Genomic DNA, 21,657 nt, shown 5'->3' on the forward strand with positions numbered 1-21,657 from the left:
TAAGTCAAAGTATGGTGGGTCGAAAAAAGGTGACAAAAAATGTCATAGTATGTACAGTATGTTGAAAAAAGTGATTAAAAAGTCATATGTTGAAAAATCTCATAGTATATAGTATGTAGAAAAAAAAACATCATGAATAGCACCAGCATGGACATCAAACCTGAGTCAGAGACTGTAACGATTATTTGCTGGGTGCCTGTTGGCAGCAGTGCAAACCACTGAGCCAGTGTGCCACCATCAGATTTATTTTGAAAACAGTAATAGCATAGCATGTCAAAAAAAGCTATTAAAAAGTAAAAGTATGGTATGTCAAAAAAATATCATTAACACGTCATAGTGTAGTATGTTGAAAAAAGTGATAACAAAGCCATTATATAGTATGTCAAAAAAGTGCTAAAGTCATAGTATAGTATGTCAAGGAAAGTAATAAATTCATAGTGTAGTATGTTGAAAAAAGTCATAGTATAGTAAAAAGTGATAAAAAAAAAAGTAATTGTTTGTATGTTCCAGAAATGCTTGTTACTAACCTAGCTCTGGGGAGTCATTCCCCGGAGTCCTTATGTTCTTTTTTTGCCCAGCCTGTTTCCTTGGATCAGGGAGGCTCCAAAATCATGGTAGCAGCTGTCACCATGGTCCTGCTACACGTTCTGCGGTGCCATGTTCATCTGCTACACTCTGCGGTGCCCTGCTACGTCCTGCTGTGCCTTGTAATGCCGCACAGTGCCCTGCTATGCCATGAACTACTACAAAGAACTGCTACAAACTACTATTTTTTCTATTTTTGTTATTTCCACTAACCCCAACTGGCCCGTCAGATGCCGCCTACCAAGAGCCTGGGTCTGTCCGAGGTTTCTGCCTAAAAGGAAGTTTTTCCTCGCCACTGTCGCGCTGTTGCTTGCTCTGGAGGAAACTACTAGAACTGTTGGATCCTTGTAAGTTCTGGAGTGTGGTCTAGACCTACTCTATCTGTAAAGTGTCTTGAGATCTTTTGTTATGAATTGATACTATAAATAAAATTGAATTGAATTGAATAGCACCAGCCTGGACTGGGTATCAAACATGAGTTAGAGTCTGTAATGATTACTTGCTGGTTGACTGTTGGCAGCAGTGCTAACCATCGAGCCAGTGTTGAAAACAGAAAAAAATAGCATATTGTGTCAAAAAAAGCCATTAAAAAGTATGGTATGTCAACAAAAGCCATTAAAACAACATAGTATAGTATGTCAGAAAAAGTAATAAGATTTCATAGTAAAGTACGTCAAAAGAGTGATAAAGTCATAGTCATGTATGTTGAAAAAAGTGATAAAGTCATGGTATATTATGCCAAGAAAAGTAAGAACAAAGTCATAGTGTAATATGTCGAAAAAATTCACAGTATAGTATGTTGAAAAAAGTGATAAAAAGTCATGGTATAGTTTAGCGTGTCAAAAAACCTCAATGAAAAGTACATTGAAACAAGTGATGACAAAGTCATAGTATAGTATGTCAAGAAAAATTGACGAAAAAGTCAAAGTACAGTATAGTGAAAAAAGTCATTGCAAAGTAATATTATTATGTCAAAAAAGTCAAAGTATTGCATGTCAAAAAAAGTCATAGTACTGTATTTTATAAAAAGGATAAAAGTTATAGTATAGTATTTTGAAATAGTCATAGTCTAAAATGTTTACAAAAAGAATCATGATACAGTTTGTTGAAAAAAAGTCAATGTAAAGTACATCAAAAAAATAAGTAACAAAGTCATACTATAGTATGTCAAAATAATCAACAAAAAAGTCATAGTATAAAATATCAAAAAAAGTCATGGTATATAGTGTGTCAAAAATAGTGATAAAGTCATGGTATAGTCGAAAAAAGTCTTGACAGACATGTAGGAAAAAGTGCTAAAAGAGTCTTAATATGTATGTCAAAAAAGCCATAGTATAGTACGTTGAAAAAAAATTATAACAAAGTCATAGTATAGTATGACAAATATTAAAAAGTCAACCTTTGAAAATCCCCACCTGTCACGGGGTTCAACGAAGTGGAACACCCAAATGCATCAACAGACAGTTAGTGGTGAGCTTGAAGATTCAATCAAAATCAAAAGAAATACAACCAAAGGAATCCTCTGGTTAGCAGGCAAAAATCATTCCAGAATGTAGAGAAAGCTAAAAAACAGGATTACAAAAAAACTGGAACACATGACCTGACAACAGACAAAGACAACAAGGTGAACTACGGAAAGGTGACACCAGGGCTCAAGAACAGGTGAAACTCATCAGGGTGGGGCAGACGATCACAAAGGCGGGAAATCACAAGGCAGGAAGTAAAACAAGACATGACAAGGAAGAAAAACAGACAACAAAACAAAGCAGGAAACTGGAACATACACAAACATGACACTTCCTTCCCTTCTGACTGGCAAATCACTTAACATCACCATCAGTGACCTATTGTGTAAACTGCATATTTAAAGGTTCTCATTTCAATAGGTTTTACATTTATAAATGTATTGACAAACCACCTGAAATATTTCTCAGACATCCTCCTACAACTTTCACAGGTTTGTGTAAAACCTTGAAAAATCTTTTAAAATTTTCAGTGACCTATTGTGTAAAAAATGTACATTTTAAAGTTATCATTTCAATAGTTTTCTTATTTCTGACTATACTGACAGCAAATCACCACTAACATTTCTCAGACATCCTCAGACACCCGCCAGATATTATTTCTCAGACTTCCTCACAACTTTCAGAGCTGTTAATTTGTTAATGGGACGGTAAAAGACAAGCCGGGACTGGACATTGAACAGAGTCTGCAGTGACTACTTGCTGGCAGCAGTGCTAACCATTGAGCCAGTGTGCCACCAAAGAATTGTTGAAAACAGTAATAGAAAAGTATGTCAAAAAAAGCCTTTCAAAAAAAGTCATATAGTAGATCAAAAAAGTCATGGTATAGTATGTCGAAAAAAGTGATAGTATAGCATGTTGGAAAAAGTGATAAAAAGTCATAGTATGGTGTATTGAAAAAAAGTTTATAGTATTGTACACATTTAAAAGTCCAAGAGTAGTATGTCAAAAAAAAGGCCAGGCTGAGGATTGAACCTGGGTCAGGGTCTGCAGGGACTACTTCCTGGCTGCCTGTTGGCACTTGTACTAACCACTGAGCCAGTGTGCCTGCTAAACATTAAAGTTAAAAACAATAATAGCATGGTATGTCAAAAAAAAGCCATCAACAAGGGATAGTATAGTATGTAGAAAAAAAAATCAAAGTAATGTAGGTTGAAAAAAATAGCAAGCCCGAACTGGGAATCAAACATGGGTCAGAGTCTAACTACTAATGCAAAAACTGTAAAAGATATTAAAAAGCCGATTAATTTTCTTATACCTGCATGTTTTGTTTTGTGAATAAAGTTTGCAGGATGTCTGCAGAGGATTTAAAGATTGCGCCATTGCTGCTGATGCATTCTAAGAAATGCAAGATGCCTTTTTGTGATGAATTGTGGTCATTGTCCTTGTTACTATACAAAATACACAAAATTAAAAAAAAAAGGTTTTGGTTTGAAGGTATTTATAATAGTCCCCTGTATCTAAGAGCAGAGTCAGCCTTCAAAGGTTTGTGTTGCGACGATTACGAGAGAAACACATGGTTTTCTTTACCACTAAAGTTTGCAATTTTATTGACTGCAAAACTCCAGAGTTTCATATAAAAGGATCTCTGTGACTCTACTGCCAAACCGCTAATTTAATCTGTTTTGGCACCCTTCTCGTTTAAATATGTATCACTTTTTTTTTTTTTTTCTTTTACAGTTTTCTGCAGTGGGTTATAATTTGTCTTATGTTTAAATATTTTCATAGCTTATGTAGTCAGATCAGTTGATAGAGCATGTGCTGCGTTTGAGCTCCGCATCCACCTTTGCTGAGTTGAAGCAGCGGGTGCTTCCTGGAGGAGTCTGTGAACTGGTCAGATGAATTCGGGCTGGTGTACCACATCAGCGACAGACTGTCCTTCCTCAACACCAAAAGAATCCCGCAGCAGTACAAAGAGAGCTGTAAGGAGTGCCAAGATTAAAATTCAGGCTGCCAAATGAGAGATAAGGTTAAAGATTTACAGAGCCGCAATACAAAAATGTGGCTTCTGTCCTGAGTTTGGAGCGAAAGGGGTGTATGAAAGTCTGCTCTTAAAACTGCTTTGATTTTAGGAATAAACTAATACACCACTTATTGTTAACTTTTCATGTATGATGTCATTACGATGTTATTATCCGTTTAAAATCCTAGTTTTTGTAGGACTATGTTGAATTGCTACTCTGGTAATCTTCACAGTTGATTAATTGCAAAACACTTCAAAGTGTTAACTCTCTAAGGTTGTCTTTATCTTATTTCTGAACAGGTAACCATGGCTGAATTGATTCAAAATGAATTGTACTAAAAACTCAGACAAACCCTTTAGGTTTGTCCACTAGATGGAGACTGTGGACCAAGAAAAATCCAGGGTGCCACAGGAAAAAAACTGGTTCTCTATTCACTTATATAGCCTTTAAGATAATGTATGGTCATTGTGCACGATGTAAAGTTCTGTTTTGGTCACGTTTTTATTAAAGTAAGGTCTAGTTCACGTTGTCGACACAGACCACCATGGATGTATTAAGAAAACGACACGACCCCCTGTTCATTCATTCGAGTTTTGTCCCTCTTCGCTTTCCCTAGTCACTCGCCGAAAAAGTTTTTGCGTGAAGACCATGGAAGACCAACCCTCTGAATGAAAATGATCTTCTCTCATAAGAGGTAAGAAAATTTGACTGAATCTGCAGCAGCAGTCATATTGTATATAAGGTACATTCACAATTGTATCGCTATGGACGTCTTTTTTCGCTTTTACACGTAAGTATCATGGCAAAAGCAGACACTTGTGCAATTTCATGTTTCGTTGCCATGGCAACGTGTTGCATGGGGGCACGCTAGCGTTAGTTTACCTAATAGTGACTGTTACCTAAAAGTTTTCTTTTCTATTGCATATTTCAACAAAATTAGCGTTACATTAGTTTGTTGGAACGTTACAAGAAAGCTAAATGTCTCTAATATGTATTTTAATATCCCAGGCTTTTGAAATAGGCGTTAATGGCTATTTCTAACATTAAGTTAGCTTGGTCAAGTGGTAGCGTTAGCTAAAAAGTTAAAGCAGTAACGTTAATCTCGAAGATTTTCCTTTAAATGAATATCTGTTAAAAGCTAAGTCACTAACGTTATGAAGGAGGTAGCTAACGTTAACACACAACGATTAAGCCTATGACCCACTGATTAAAGTATTGCAATATTTGTACTGTATTTATTACAAACTGGGCGTCTGGCGGGACATCTCCCGGAAGAAATCCTGTAGTACAGTCCCCCCCATTGTATCCAAAGGCTTTTAACGTAAAGGTGGATCAAACCAAAAATGCACACAATTCTGAAAACTTGAAACTCCTGTGTTAACAACTAGACTCCAGACCAGAGAAATATATTGCTATTCATTCCATAGAAATAGAATAAGATTCATTCCTAAGTAGTTTAAGTTACTGCTGCTGGAGCAGTGGATATCGATTATGTTAATATGTTTAAACGCTTCAAGCACGTGTATACTGAATATGTTCACAAGCTGTTACCTCCTGTATGCCCCCGAGCTAGGTGAACTAATGGTACTAAATTTACATTTTCAAGTCAGATAAAGTTAGACATCGTTTGTCATCGTTTTAAACCTGAATCTGAATTCTAACTGGGAAAAAAAACACACTAACATATTTAGTGAAGAGAGTCAACATTATCAGCTTGGCAGTTGGACAATGAATGATTTCTAACTGAAGGTGTAGACATCTGTGTTTTCTGATGTGAATGTGCTGACTTCTCTTTGGGTTGTCATTGAAATGAATTTGATTTGTTGTTGTTTCTGCTATGGCCTACATTTTTCTAGAGGTCTGCCCTCCTAGCTTCCCAAGGCTGAGCCCAGCAAAGGCAGAGATTAGCCTTAACCAGGATTAAACCAATGAGAAAATTTGAATTTGTTGGCCCTTATCTCCTAGCAACATGTGGAGTGCTCTGAGCAAATGACAGAATTTGATCCTTTCCTTCCTTTAAGCAAAGCATGTCCTCATGCCAATAGACATTTATCAAACATGACCATTGGAGACAGAAGGAATTCCTGGAGCAGCCTTTAAATTATTTGTTCATGGGAACACCACATTTATTACTTGTTTGCTGAGTGTAGGAATAGCAATTTAAAGAACCTTCTTTTTGTCAGTCCTGTAGTCCATCTGTTGTCCAGTATATTTTCACAGCTCTTTAGTCAGTCTGTTGTATGCTTTAACATATTCTTGGTATTGCATTTAGACCACAGGCTTTGATAATCTCTCTGCATAATATTAGGAGCCACCTCATAACTTAGTAGATGGGCTCTATATTTGCATTCTAAACATGCAATTTCTTGCCTCATCAGGTAATGTAATTCCACGCTTCATTAGGACTGTGAAGTTTATCATTTGTCATCAAAGCCAAACTGTCAATAAATGATTAAGTTTCACATGAGGAAAATGTAATATTTTTGGCTTAAGCAAAAGAAAGAGCAGTGTACATTTTAATTCCAGTAAGTTAGATTCTCTCTTTGTTAGTTTTTCAGGCTATATTTTAGTAGCTGCTTGTTACAGCTTGTGGCACCATTATTAGAAAGCTGCTTAAGCCTAATTTATTCTGCTATTTATTCCATTAAAGAAAGCAAAGACCCTGTTTATTAATTGGAATGTGTAATATATTGATGGTCTGGTTGAGATTGAAAAGTGTTTACTGGATACACCACTGCTGACTTTTGGTATGCTGCAGTTGTTCTACTGGCGATAGCCACCTATAAATGGCATTAGGACTGCAAATAACGATTATTTCCATCATTGATAAGGTGTAACCAGTTAGTTAATTAAAAATGACAGAAAATAGTGATAAACATCTGTCATTTGTCACAGCCAAAGGTGATATCTTCACGCATCTTCTTTGGCCAGAACAACAGTCCAACAATGTTCAACTGGCAACTATATAAACAGTGATGTGCAGAAAAGTTTCACATTTGAAAAGCTGAACTTCCCCACAATTTTCTTAATAAATAACTGAAACCAATAATTAATGGTCACTTCACTTTTATGACCACATAACTTTAACCAATATAGTCAGTGGAATTTGTTTTCAGAGCAGTTTGGTGGCAAGACAAATTCACAGAGTTTTGCAGCATTGCAAATTCACAAATGTCAAGATAACATATCACACAATAAATGATAACCTTGATATTAGGTTGGTAAAGAAAGGTGGAGATGTAAGCGCATGAAGCAAAGATGCAGAGATAGCCTCAGAGTAAGGAGTCCGTTTGCAGATGGAAAGTATCATTCTTGAAACAAGATGTTTTGACCTATAGAGCAGAAATTGTTGGTGATTAATTTCATTATGATTAACTCATTGATTAATCAACAAATATGTTCAGCATATCACCTACCGATAGATACACCTTCCTACTTGCAGGTGCCCTTAAAACTGCTGGCTCAGCAACAGTAGTATTGCCATTTATACAACATTGTCAGACTTGTCTTAGTCCTGTTCAACAGTTTTATAGTGCAGGATGTAAAGGACACTGTAGCCCTGGGGTGAGTAGCAATCTTATTGACATTAAGGGTGGGAAAAAGAGAGTAAATATATATAACATTGAGTTAATGAAAGACAAGCAGGTTTAAGGAAAGAAAAGTTGCACAGGATCAGAGTCATCCTTTGTATGTCCATGCTCCCTTTGTTCCAAAGTGACATTGATTTTTTGTGCTAAGTTCTTAGACAATATCCCCCACACTCCTGGTCATTAGGCACAATGTATTTGTTCACTCAGTAGTGTAAATAAACACAAATTGCAATCTGACAGAATGATGGAAAGATGAGGCAAGTATGGGCTTGACTTGTGATGAACCTTCGGCTCTAATTACTTCCTGCTGAAACTGGAGAGGAGGCAGACTCAATGTAAAAGGTGGACCACGGCCTGTGCTTCTTTCTTTTCTAAGGATTGGGGTGTGTACTGATGTTTGCTCATCTTTTAGCGTGTCTGTTTGTAAACAAAGGCCGTTATGTTTTGACAATGTTAATTTGTGCTGTCTACTATTATTTAGTCATTATTTGACGTAGTTAATAATTACCTCCGCCAAGGACATTATGTTTTTGGTTCAGTTTGTCCGTTTCTTTGTTTGTTTGTCTGTCAGCAGGATTACGGCTTTACTGATACAAAAATTCACACTACATTAACATTGTGAGATAGAGCATGCCTTGGCGGAGGCTTGCGCTCTCTGAGTGTCCTTCTAGTTATATATTTATTCTTGGGTCAGTCCTCTATGTAGAGATGGTATCAAAGGGATCCATGCACATAATTTGGTAATACTGCAACTATGACTTAATCAAGTCAATAACAGAAGAATAAGCATTCTAAATCTGGTCTTTCAAGCAGGTTTTGAAATTGAACGTTATATACAGTTACCTAGACTAGTGATAGACGGATTTTATCGGCCGGCCGATATATCTGGCCGATATTTGCGGCCAATACGCGGCTGTTGCGTTTGCTGATAGTTTTTTCCTGGCATTATTTACAGACAAGCGTCCACAGGCAGCTCTGTGCTGCTGGAGACGCTGCAGTTCACGTGCAGACCATACACTCCCCCTCCAGCACTAGCACCATGGCAGTCTTAAATTACAAATCAAGCACTTTATTTCAATGGCTACTTTTCAAGTTTATTGTTTTCTTAAATTATTTAAATGTGTTAACAAAGGGACCTGATTATATCTATCTTATAAATTGTCAGCAAGCAATGGATTATCAAGGCTGTGTTGTAGATGTTGATGAAAGCCTTTTACCCCTGCACAGTTAACCATATGCAGTGCACCCATCCATATGATGCACATTGCACACATAATATGGGTGATATGAGTGATATCAATGTAAGATGATTGCAGAAGTGACACTGATCTTTGTTTTTGTTTATTATTTTTAAAGAAATGGCAGATCAGATTCCGAAAATCAATCCAGTGTGGCACTGTTTACATTTTTGTAAATTGAGGGAGCAAGAGCTGTAGCGGCTCCAAATATCGGCCCAAGAAAATCGGCATCCCGTATTGGTCATTGGCTGATGAAAAGAAGAAGAAAAAAAGACATCGGTACTCAAAAATCCATATTGGTGAATCCCTAACCTGGACTGAAAATGTAGCCTTAATGGAAGACATTTTAGGTGAACAGGTGGCACATTAGCACAATTCTTACCCATTACTGCTGAGAGGTTTTATTTCCAGCAATTTGGTCATGCAACAAACACAAGTGGCCAAGTTGCATGCTGGGATAGAATCATGTCCTTGTTACTGCATTAGTGTTTTTCAGGTCAGCTCCACTGAAGAGTGGTGAGTTTTGGGAGGAATATGAGGGACCTCGTGCGTATTACAGTCTGCCCTCCTAGTGAAGTTCCTTACTGGTGGGTAAAAAGAGTTGCTAGCTTTTCCCAGTAGCATTCACATTTTCCAAAAAATTTTACTTTCACAGAAGACACATAGATACTGTGTGTGGTGGAATTTTCAGCTTACGGACTTATGCTATGTATGTTGAGACAGCGGTACCCCAGCAGGTCTCATTTAGGTCAGTGTCCAACATCGCCTGTGTCCATCAGTGTCCAGTGTCCATCACAACCTGTCTCAGACAAGGAATAGTTCAACTCTGTCTCTACAGATTTAGAGAGTCAGCTGCGTGATAAGGGAATGTTTTGTTGGTGTCAGTGGGAACAGGGTAAAGGGGCCTGACACACTTTAGTATGCATCCCAGAAAAAGATAGACTCAACTATGTTTTAGGTAAGCAAATGTGTTTACGGCGCCCGCAGTATCTTTGTTTACATTAAAGGTTGAGCTAAACTTAGTCATCAAAGTCTACCGAACCTTACTACTAATACTGTGTTAGTGTTGTTCAGGGTTCAAATGCAGTAATTCTTGGGTGCATTTGGACAACAAGTCTGATCATTTTTTGGTTTCATTTATACCTCCATCCCTTCAAGTCATCAGTTTGTGTTTGTCTTTGGGTGCAAGCTGCAGTGTCAACATTTAAGTCATTAAGTTAAAAAACAGAAACAAGTAAGTAATCTATTTTGTGTTTTGACCGTTAGTTTGATCTGTAGTATTAGAAACTAGGCCTAGAGGTTGCAGATAGACAACCCAATCTTAAAGCAATTCAAAACCTATGTCTCTTAGTGACCCTTTTTAAGGTCAGACTTCTCACCCTGACCTGACACTGATATCCAATTTCCTTTGCATTGGGGATCTGGGGCTAAGGACCAGACACCTCCATTAGGAGACACGTGAGGTGCACAGGACCCTTCTCCTCCAGTCATTTCAAGTCCCCAGTGATACACTCATCACATGCCTCTGTCTTCCACAAATGAGCTATGATTGAGGTGATTGGAATTTCCAGAGGCTGTCACAATCGTTTTGATTGGGAAATAGACAGGAGATAATGGGAGAGACAGGCCTGTTATGAGAGCCCTGTCTGGGTTAAAATAATGCATCAGAGGGACGAGGTTAAAGACACCGCTTCCTTGTTAATAATTAATTGCTGTGCATGTGATGGATCCACTTCATCGCTCCGAGTCATCACTTGATAATTGCTTTACATTTAATTTGGCTTTAGAGACTCAAGCTGGGTAAATTGTGCTTAAAGTTAATATGAGCTCAGACTGTCTTCAATACTGGTAAAATAAGCTTCAATTATAATTATGTTGTTAATTTCTTAAGACTTTTTTGAAACTAGCAGGGATGATTGTTTGTGTTTGTTATAGTGGTTGGTAATATTATATTTTGAGATATTGACATATTGGATACAAAACTGTGAATTTGGTAAACTGAATGTTATTGTCTCAGTTAGGGCTGAAGCAAAAAGTGTTGACGCTATGGATGAAAAGAAGTCACACGCAGACGTACAAAAGTAAACATGGAGATCACTTTGTACTATCACTTTTTATTGACATACACTTCGACACTTCCTTAATCCCTAAGGGGCAATTCATTTTTACAGTCTATCCCATCCATGTCATAAAGAAGTACAAGAAGAACAACAACAATCAGCATCAACATCAACATGAAAGTGACAGCAAGAGCATAGATCAACGATTTGTATTCAGCAGCCTAATGGTTGAAGGAATTAAATATTTGCACACCGATTACTTTCTGTGCAGGAACATAATAGTGCCAACCTGATTGCATAACTTTACTAAAAAGTGCATGGCCAAGTTGAATTCCTATTTTATCAGCTCTCTGGACCACCAGGTCTTTCATTTGGACTCCAGTGATCTTATAGCAGACCTTAACAATGTTCACAAACTTATGTTGGACTTAAAAAACACTAGATTTTGAGAAATCTACTGCATTCATGTTTTAATGCGTTGTCAAAGAAATGCAGAAAATGCTAAATAACTTTTTGAATTTCTTTTATGGACAGCCAATCATCCTATGCCCTGACACAGAATTTCAGAGACATAATGACTGCATCTCTAGATGACACAAGTCTGTGCTAGGGGATTGGACATGAACATGTTGTCCCTACAGACCAGCAGTGACACTTTGGAGAGGAATGTGCCTTTAATACGCCTGGACGATGATGCTGACCTCAGGGTATGGAGAGCTTCCTTTTTTAACAATGTTTTTATTAATTTTCATTGCAAATACAATTCTCAATAGATTTTGATTTGTTGGATACAGGTGCAGCAAAATCATCTCAGGGTCAAGTGGAATGTCCACAGACTAGATGAACATAGTTTTATTGATCTCCTTTTGTCACACTCCCAGACACAGTGCATAAATGTTCCTTTTAGCCTCATTGCATTTAAAACAAAAGTCAGGTGTCTTATTGTGCTATTCAATTTAATAGGAGTTGGGTATGTCTGCATTAGCAAATTATATTGTAGCTTTAAATTTAACATTTAAAGTTTGCTGTTTTTTTCTGAGATGCGTCACAAGTTTTCTTTTAAGTCCGCCCTCCATGTCTCAGATTTAACAATCAGTGTTTCTTTAGAGCCAGATGCAAGCCAGTTATATATTGATGAAATCAAACCCCTCTCATTGCAATTTTTTGTTAAAATGTCTTCTAAAGATCAGAGTGCAGGGATTTCTACTAATTGGTTTTGCATTGAAGAAACAAAGTTCCTCACTTGGAGATATTTAAAAAAATGTTTTCTTTTCATACCTTAGAGAGATTTCTTCAAAGGTCATTAGTATCCCTTCTTTACAGAGGTTATCTACTATACTTATTCCTTCTTTTTCTTTGCCTATATCTGGAATCCTGCATCCAGCTTGCCTGGTTTAAATAAAACATTGCCCCACACCTGGCTGAATTGTGACAGAAAGTCCAATATGTTCACATACTCTTTTACCTCATAACATACATTAATCATAAAAACTATAGGATGAGCAGTATGTGTTCTGAAGTACTTTAGTGTGGCTGAAATGGAGAGCTTCTTTACATGAATCTACTGCAGTCTTGGTATGGGGCCACCACTGAGAAGTCACACATACTCACTGGTGACCTCTATAGTACACTCTTATCTGCACCAGAAGAGAATCAAACTTCACTTTGCTGCTGTATAGCCCCCCTTCATTGGGGAATTTGACTGCCCGCTTTGCCAAATCCAAAGCAGCCAGTGCTCAGCCTTGCATGCACACAGATAATGATCAAGTTAATTAGACCTGAGATTGAACGAACTGCAGCGGCAACTTAATCATTTGTAACTTGATTAGAAATACTATATTCTGAACCTCCAGAGACCTGAAAAATGTTCAGCTTTTTTTTTCAGAGAGCTTGAAATTAGGATGTACTTTGGAATTTAGGTCTTGAGTTAAGACATAATGTTTTTACAATCCCAAACTGTAAAATTATACTAAAGTCTTACACACAAGCTAAAGGTAAATCCTTTGTTGTATCTGATTGACAGTAAGGTGTAGATTACACATGTATCAACGTTTTCTTTCTTATCCCCATAGGAAATCTATGAATTTGGAAGGAAATTGGGTCAAGGTAGCTTTGGAGTTGTTTATGAAGCCACTCACATTGAGACACAGACAAAATGGGCTATTAAGGAGGTTTGCAGACCAGCGGTAAGTGCATTTTGCATCCCTCTGGCAGGGTCTGTTTTTTTTAAATAACAAAAAGTTGCCCTAATAAGAATGTTTAATGTTTTGGAAGAAACAAATGCCCACAACCATGCTGAAACTCCATCAACTGTGATTTGACTTTCTGTCACTTCAGGCAGGAAGTTCGAAAGCCGAGATGCTAGAGCTCGAAATAAACATTCTCAAACAAGTGAATCATGCTCACATAATACATCTCCAGGAAGTCTACCACACGACTAAGGTGAGCATTGCTAATCTTTAAGTAACAAACTCAATGTCAGCCCAGTTGAGAGAGTAGGATAGATGTAATGCATGTGACATACCATAATATTTGATTACTCAGAAATATTAATAATAAGCACAGACAAATTGACTGTATTGTTAGTTGCATTTTCTCTGCTTGTTTCTAGATGACTTATTTGGTTACTGAGCTGTGCGTTGGAGGTGAACTGAAGCACTTGTTGCAGCGGAAAAAGTTCCTCACAGAGGATGAGACAAGGCATATCATCTGTAGCTTAGCCGATGCCGTTGTTTACCTGCACAAAAGAGGTAATGTCATCCTACAGATTGACATTTTGACAGTGTTACAAATCATTTTAACACTAGCTGACAATCTAGTCTTTGGTGACCTCCAGTGATTGGAGCCCTCGCCTTGATGCTCACTACACTCTGAAATCCCTGATAGGGGTGTTTACAGGTGTATGACAACACATGGATGGGGTTACTATTTTAACATACATGAAAGTTGTAACCAGAAGACAATTGAACCAATGCTTTTCAGCTTGTTGTGAAGTTACTCCATACTCTTACAGTTATTATACTGTAGTGTGGAACAAGTAGTACTGGATTATGTTTTAGTCTAGGGTGTTTTATATTTTTTGAATAAATACAAAGGTGGAACTGGAAATCACCTCAGGCCTGCTGTGTTTTGAAAAAAACTGTGATTCAGTTAAATTATAAAAGTATCCCTGTGCCATTAATATACTGATTTATAATGTTTTGACATGGAAAGTCCCTCTCTGCTGGTTTTCCTCACTCTAAAAACTTGAACATTAAAAAAGTGCTTGGGTTTTCATTTAAAACAAACCCTTTTGAAAAAAACCAATTTGGCTTAAATTTTTTTTGGATTTTCTCAGTTTATAAAATACTGCTGTCCTTAACTATACAAAGACTCTTTTTTCCTTTACGAAACTTATTTTGAGTGTAATGTTACACACCCCTGGCATCATAGCTTTTTTCAGCCAAGTACTGTCATTCTCTGTTGCATTTTAATAAAAAAAGTAATTTATGAAGCTGAAATTAGGAGTTGCGCTGCCAGCAAGCAGTCTTAAAAACAGGTATCGTTGACAGATATCTTACATGGGTGAAGGAAAGAAAGAACATGTAGTGTTTGTTTTTTGCACACCAGTTGGTCTAACGCACCTTTCACACACCATCAACACTTTTGCGTTTTATAATTGGTTGCTTCAAACAGTGAAGTGAAAAAGGCCGGCCCTGGACAAGTTGTATTTTTCCTCCTGCCTTCTCTCACTCCACCAAGTTTTGTTAACGAGGCCCTTCAACCTGGCCTACTGTAAGCAAAGCATTGTTCTTACTGGTCGTTACTGTTGATTTCCCTAGGAATTCATTTGGCATTTAATAGAGAAAATCCGCAACACAGCAGTGACAACTGCAGCGTTGTGTCCCTCATTTTTTGTCCTATAAACCCCCTTTTCCCCCCAGGGTCTTACAGACTAGGCCCGGGGACTTGAAATTTGAAAATTCTTGTGCAGAATGATCTTGGGGGATGATAGGGCGGGTTTAAATATCAAGGTAAATTTGGTACAGAAACTGTGAAACTTTCTATCACTCCTTTGCTTCTTATCCATTCTTTCATACTTAGTACAGGCCTCTGAAGTGCACTTTTTCTTTTCCCACTATCTCCTCTGTATTTAGTAAAGGCTTTAACTACTACCTCATTATTAGAGACTTCCTCTGGTCTTCCTTTATACCTCTATACCTTTACACAGAGAGACTGTATCTTTAAACAAATTAACAGCTGAGCACAGCATGTTGTTTGCACTGACAATGAGCAGAAAACTGGTGTGTGATCTAAAACAAGTCTAGATCACAGCATAGACGTAACTGTCTCTGTTTTTCTCTCCTCTTTGTCTCACACACACATACAATAACACCCACATACTGTAATGTACATGCTCTGAGAAAGTGTTCCTGTGTGGCACTGCATTCATTTATTTAACTTCACAGGAATTGGCCTTCTCTTCTGTATTTTCTTTGCTTTTTTAATAATGTCTTACCCCTTTACAAATATGTGCACCCGTACAGCCTAAACAGCTATGATGCTATTCATGTAAATTAAAACTGTTTGTGCTCAAGCTCCAGACTGGTTTTCCTGACAAAAGCACACTTAAAAAAGACTTCAATGTGGGTTCTGTCAGCACATCTAAATGAAGTTTATTTTCATGTTTCATGTGTGCTATTCTCTACCTAGGTGACAGACTTTGGATTATCGGTGAAGACAGGTGGTGTAGGGATTGAGAACATGATGACGGAGGCCTGTGGGACTCTTATCTATATGGGTATGGTGCCTATATCTCCTACAGCATGCTAGTAGACCACACAGATGACCACAGGGATAAAGCTCTAAGTTTGAATGAGTGCCATCTTCCACAGTATCTTTTTGGTTCTACCACTGTGAGGTGCCAATGTTGGAAATTAAATTACATAGTGGTTTTAAGTTTGTAAGTGTGATTCTAGTTTTTGCATGCAGAATGTATCAGGTATATTTTATATCTATATGTGTAAAGTATACTGTAAAGGTACCCTACACAGTTTTTAACCTATAGTGATGCTATGGAGCAATGTTTGTATTAGCAGGTCCCTATGTTGTTTGTATTTCAAGCTATACTAGCAATTGCACATTACTGCAGAGTGTAGATTGTGGTAGTACAAATGTGTAGTGCATGCAAGCTACAATATGACATCCCCGGTTTCATGCTATTCCACTCATAGACATCTGGTGGAGGTGAAGTGCCAAAGAATGTGGCAAAATAAAAGACAGAAGACTGCTAGGCAATTGTAACATGCATATAAACAATTCAGGTTTCAAAGTTTGTAAAAGGAGTTGGCTTTGTGAATGTTTTATGAGAATGGAAATGCACTCAGCATGTTTGGTGAGAAACACTGAATGTGAACATTTTCACTTTGCATGCTTGGCAACATTTGTTGCATTTACCTACATAACAACCAACCTACAAAACAGTTCCGGCATGGACCAGCTGTAAATCATGACTCATGTTCTTTTGGTCTGCAGTGTTTCCTTGTGAGTATACTGATAAGCATGATACAAATATTATGGGATTTGCTTAAAACATTGCTCCACAAGTGGTCAAAAACTAGTTTTAACTTAGTGGCCAGGAAATTTTTCATATCTCACACAAAGAAAAGTCATACATTTGTGTATGCATGTGAATTTCAGCACCTGAAATGATGAGTGGTCGTGGTTACAGCCAGTGGTGTGATGTGTGGAGCATAGGAGTCGTTATGTATATGTTGTAAGTAGACACACACATACTATATAAACATATACAGCCATCCATCCATCCATCCATCCATAGTATATGTCATACATACAATATGTACAAACTGTGAATAAATGTGTCTGAGCTGTGTCTCCTTCAGGCTGTGTGGGGAGCCTCCGTTTGTGTCCAAAACAAAGGCGAACCTACTTAAGGAGATTATGAACAAAGAAGTAAAATTTACTCAACCCATCTGGGCCACAGTCAGTGATGCAGGTGACAGTTAATAATAAATGAATAAAAAATGTAATCCTGCAAAAAAAAGGCCATATTGTTTGTGATATGGAGTGAATTTATTTTTTAATTGATAAACAGACAAGGATGTTGCATACATGCAGCTTTACTGTTTAGATTGTCACTAACAAACTCACCAATTGGCTTAACTCTGTCTCAACAGCAAAAAATCTATTGACTTGCCTGCTGAAGGCGGACCCTGCCTACCGTATGTCTGCTAATCAGCTACTAGAAAACCCCTGGATTACAGTAAGGCAATGATCGTTCCAGCTGTATTTATAAACTTTACTAAATGAGTCACACGAGGAGCTCTTATTGGGTGCTTTGTCCAACAGGGTGACACTAATGTGCCTGCTATGCCGTCCAATGTGCTGGAGATGATGCGCAACCACCTGGAACAGAAAGAGAGTAAGACGATGATGAAGATTGAACTTAATTCTTATAAATGAATGGTCATGAGGAGATAATTTGAATAAACAACATTGTGCAAGTGTATACATTTATATAATATATATCCAATATGATGGATGAAGCGTAGGCAAAACATCATACAGTGGAGAGTACTTAGGAAGGAGGAGGGATGGAGAGAGGGATTAACTAAAGCCATGTGAGGTAACTTGATGTTTATGTTATTTAAAATCATCCACAACAGGAACACAGACTCTGGAGGACTTGTCCCTCACCTCTTCTGAGGGCACACTGGACCCAACCCCGCTCCCCAGGGTCGCTTCAACAGAATCCGTTAGCAACTGCAGGAGGGACACTGAAAGAGACAGCAGTTTTTGCCCACCCTCCACATCCACTAACACGGTACTGTATTTATGTTTAGCACAGCTTTAAATTTTGACCTTACCTACTTATATGTGTTTTTTTATTCAGGACTCTTAACTTTATATGGCTTCCAAATCATTTTAAAGATGTAAAGTCTCTTCTTATCTGTTTAGGTACTGAGCACACATAGGTAAGCAACAAAACTGGTCCTGAATATACCATAATAATCATATCATCTACATCATAAGAATATACATAGAAGAATAGGTAGTAACCTTAACATTCACCTTTTTAGATTTAGCAAAGGTACTTTTTTAGTTAGGTACTTTAAACTCCCAGCTGCACATGGGTTTACATTGCAATGGGCAGACAAAACCTTTGAGGTGTGCTAATGTTGCAAGTTACTGTATTTAACAGTTTCTGATTTGTATAGATTCATGTCAATGTGGTGATTATGATTGTCAATCTCATATTGTTTACAAGACAGGTTTAAAACAAAACAAATCAAAATTGAATTTAGTAATTCTACAACTGTATAGTTCAGCCCTTAGCTACTCAATATGGTCATGGAATCCAGGTTTCCATCTGTCTTCTTTCCCTTTGGGTTATTCTTGTATCTTGGAATAAAGTGGTGGCGGTGATCTAAATTTAAAACTACAAATATTTACAGCTGTACATTCTGGATTTTTAACACAAGCTTTACCTGCCTTTGTGCTTTCATATTGCCATGCATGCACCACTAGATGGTGCCAGATTTACCTATTACAGAAGATGGCAATAAAGGTGTAGCGATGCAGCAGTTTTTTAAATAGATGTGATAGTTAATTCAGTTATGTAAGAAGAATATGAATCTTATCCCTGCAGTCTGATGCCAGTGGGAAACCCTCCATACAGCCAAGTGCAAAGCAGCGCAGGCTTCGGGACAAGAAGGACGTCAGTACAGGACAGAAACCAGCCTCTGAGCTAAGTAAGGCAGACGACCAGACCCCTTCTACCTCCAGCAAAAGTAGGACTGGCTCCCGCAAACTCTAAGACCAATACCTGTTTAGAATGAAAAGACTAAACTAAAGGGAGCCATGTCACTTATATAGAGTGAAAGAGAACCATATTAAGAGAACATACATAGTTGGGCAAAAGAAATTGAGCACAAAAGAGAAAAAACATTACTTGGACCTTATTTTGTTTATACACTTTATTTATTGTAATTATTTTTATTTCATGAAATTCTGTGTTTTAGCAGTTATGTGAATGAAACAGCTGTGGATGGTGCAACCCTCTATGGTGATTACCAGAACCTAAGCAGTGACAGCAGTGTCAAATAAATGGGCTTCATATGCAAGTGTAAAAATATTATATTAAGTCTGAGAAAACTGCAGCTAAGGGTCCAGCCTCAGCAGTGCCTCGTGCCAAAGGAAAGAGTCCTCTGGACAAATGCCAACTGTTTGAGAACGTCATGCAGCCCCAATACAGACACACACGTTTATAGTGGCCACAAACAGGGATTTAATGAGTTTTGTCAGATATTACTGGTGGCATCTGATTGAAGGCTTTTATTATACAACAGGTACCTAGATGAGTAAAGAGAGCTACCCAGGAGATTTGAACACAGCTAATTCCTTAATGAAACTGTTATTTAGTAATTGACTTACTACCTAACAGCATACCTTGTCATTCTTAGTCATCTTTCTATTTAAATACACTGTAAATGTATGGCTATAATAATGATTAAATCTCTTATGTAAAAAGTGAATATTAATTTATTACTTTGGGAAAAAAATAATTATTAGCTAAAGGTCAAAGGGTGTAATAATCTGGTATTATATTTTCAACATTATTAGTAGCTAGGGGCTATTTCAAATACATAAGGTATATGTCTATTATTATTACTATTATATATATATACATATTTAAATAAGACTTTAAATGTGCCAAATATCACAAAACACAGAACTGTTTCACAAACTTTTTGACTATTTTATTTTCAATAACATGAACATGTTTTTTTTATTGTTTTATAATTACATGCTAAATTGCTGAGACTACTCATATCAAGAGTACAGGAAATTAGTTGGATATCATTTCCCAATGCCAAAGCATTATCATTCTTTTTTCTGCTCTGACCTCTCAATTCCAAAACGCCCTGTATGCAGTGACTGCACCCACTCAGTGTCAAAACAGAAAAACCGTCACACAGACTGGTTACGCTCCGTCTGAATGCAGAGGATTGGGACTGAGGGCAGCCACGGGTCTAATCTCGTTTGGAGGCCATTGAAAGCAGTAGGAGCTACTTTGAGGGCACTGCCATTCAAGCACAGGTTTTTCCGCTGTAGAGAGAATAATCCCCAGCATAGATACAACATTAAAGTAGCCAAGCATAACACACAGAGGCTGAATTTCAAATCCACCCATTTGCATCTTGAAGTGAATGAGTTCCAACAATGTGGCTCTATGTTCATGCACAGGCTCTGTGCATTAGTGTGTCAGTAAATGTAGTGTGCATTTGTGGAAACAGTTTTCAAAAGGTTGTTCTACATTGCAGGGAATAGGTAATTGTCTTAAAAGTGTGGAAACAGTATGCTAACCTGTATCAAACTAAGTCCAGACATACTGGTCACAGGTGATGTTTCTTAAGATAGTGAGTAGATATGCAACACTGTTCACTCAAAATGATGAAAATGAGAAGGAATAGCATGTGAATAGTCTTTGATTCAAGCTGCTTGCCAAAAGACTGCAACATTACTGCAACATAATTGACATATGGTCTGCCTTTGGTTTACTCTGACTGGTATAAACAGCAGATGGAGCTGTAGTAAATTGCTGAATTCCTTTCCTTGAGTTAATCTGACAGGAGAGGGCTATCCCTAAAGCTTACTATCTGGTTTTGTGCATGAAGATGTGTAATTTAAATTGATTGCTTGAGTCACTGCCCATTAGAACTGTGATGTCCATGTAACGTGTCGCTAATTAATATGTTGTATGGTCATGTCTTCATGGTCCATTCAAACAAAATAAATGGTTAAGACATGCTTCTTTTTGGGTGCTGTTTCATTCACAAAATGTGATTTTGAAAAACAAAAACAATGATTTGTCTTAGTTAAACTTATTTTCCCTTAAGACTACCACACTGGAGGTCTGTTTAGACAACCTTCTGTATGGATCATTTCTGTCAGAAGAGGAGATGGGATTTGAGCATATGGTCCTTATTGTCTTGTGCCAGACGTTTGATTAATTATAGGGGAAACATGAAGACAAAAAAAATCTCCAAATTGACTTGTGCAAGCAGAATATGGCCTACCAGTAGTAATAGGAGTGCTTGTTCATGACTCAGGGTGGAACACATTTAAAGAGACTTGAACACATCAAGAAAATATGTGAAAATCTGTGTTTACGTATATGATGAAAGTAAGTTCAGATATTGTTAAAATACTATCAGTTTGTCTTGTTGTATTGTACGCCAGGAGCTTCCACTTTTACTTTTGCTCCTTTGGCCAAAACAACAGAGAAAAGAGGTGGGAGGGGAGGGAGGAGAGAATGAAAGAGGCTGTATGGTGGATAGGTTAGGGGCGTGAATTTGGGACAAAGCATGGAAGCAAAGGAAATTAGAAAATTCGGCGGGATGGAACAAGGGATGTGGACCCCCCCAATCCCTCCCTCCTTTTCCTCCAGCAGTGCTCCTGACAGATGGAAGTAAGGGTGGGTGGGTTGACGGGCTGGAGGGATTAAAACTCTGCAGCCCCATTTTGGAGCCTGACGAGTGTCACTCCTACAAAGCTGGGGTGCAGAGAGGCACTTGTGGCGAGAGTCGCAGGGCGTGTAAAGTCGGTGCAGGCAGGCTAATGTCAAAAGAGGCAAGGATGCTTCCCCTGCTTCAACCCCCCTCTGCTCCATCCACCTTTAACCACTGAGGAGCGTG

At 37.8% G+C, this 21,657-nt stretch overlaps 1 protein-coding gene across 3 annotated transcripts; it reads left to right on the forward strand.

Annotated features, from left to right (window-relative positions):
• The first annotated feature begins 4,516 nt into the window (after positions 1-4,516).
• Positions 4,517-20,770, forward strand: stk33 (serine/threonine kinase 33). Of its 3 annotated transcripts, XM_032514461.1 has the most exons (14): positions 4,576-4,766; positions 9,556-9,648; positions 11,495-11,667; positions 13,033-13,146; positions 13,298-13,402; positions 13,572-13,710; positions 14,894-14,973; positions 15,653-15,740; positions 16,640-16,715; positions 16,843-16,955; positions 17,137-17,222; positions 17,309-17,381; positions 17,626-17,783; positions 18,609-20,770. In XM_032514461.1, the coding sequence occupies exons 7-14, from the start codon at positions 14,935-14,937 to the stop codon at positions 18,774-18,776; spliced, it is 801 nt and encodes a 266-aa protein (XP_032370352.1). In that variant the 5' UTR covers positions 4,576-4,766; positions 9,556-9,648; positions 11,495-11,667; positions 13,033-13,146; positions 13,298-13,402; positions 13,572-13,710; positions 14,894-14,934; the 3' UTR covers positions 18,777-20,770. The 3 variants fall into 3 exon arrangements, with proteins under 3 accessions (XP_032370344.1, XP_032370352.1, XP_032370359.1); XM_032514453.1 differs by lacking the exon at positions 9,556-9,648 and having other exon boundaries at positions 4,517-4,766; XM_032514468.1 differs by lacking the exons at positions 4,576-4,766; positions 9,556-9,648; positions 11,495-11,667; ... (3 more) ...; positions 14,894-14,973; positions 15,653-15,740 and adding an exon at positions 15,790-16,483.
• Positions 20,771-21,657: the final 887 nt, after the last annotated feature.

This window comes from Etheostoma spectabile, chromosome 1, assembly GCF_008692095.1.
Source record: "Etheostoma spectabile isolate EspeVRDwgs_2016 chromosome 1, UIUC_Espe_1.0, whole genome shotgun sequence".
Classification (NCBI taxonomy): Eukaryota; Metazoa; Chordata; class Actinopteri; order Perciformes; family Percidae; genus Etheostoma; species Etheostoma spectabile.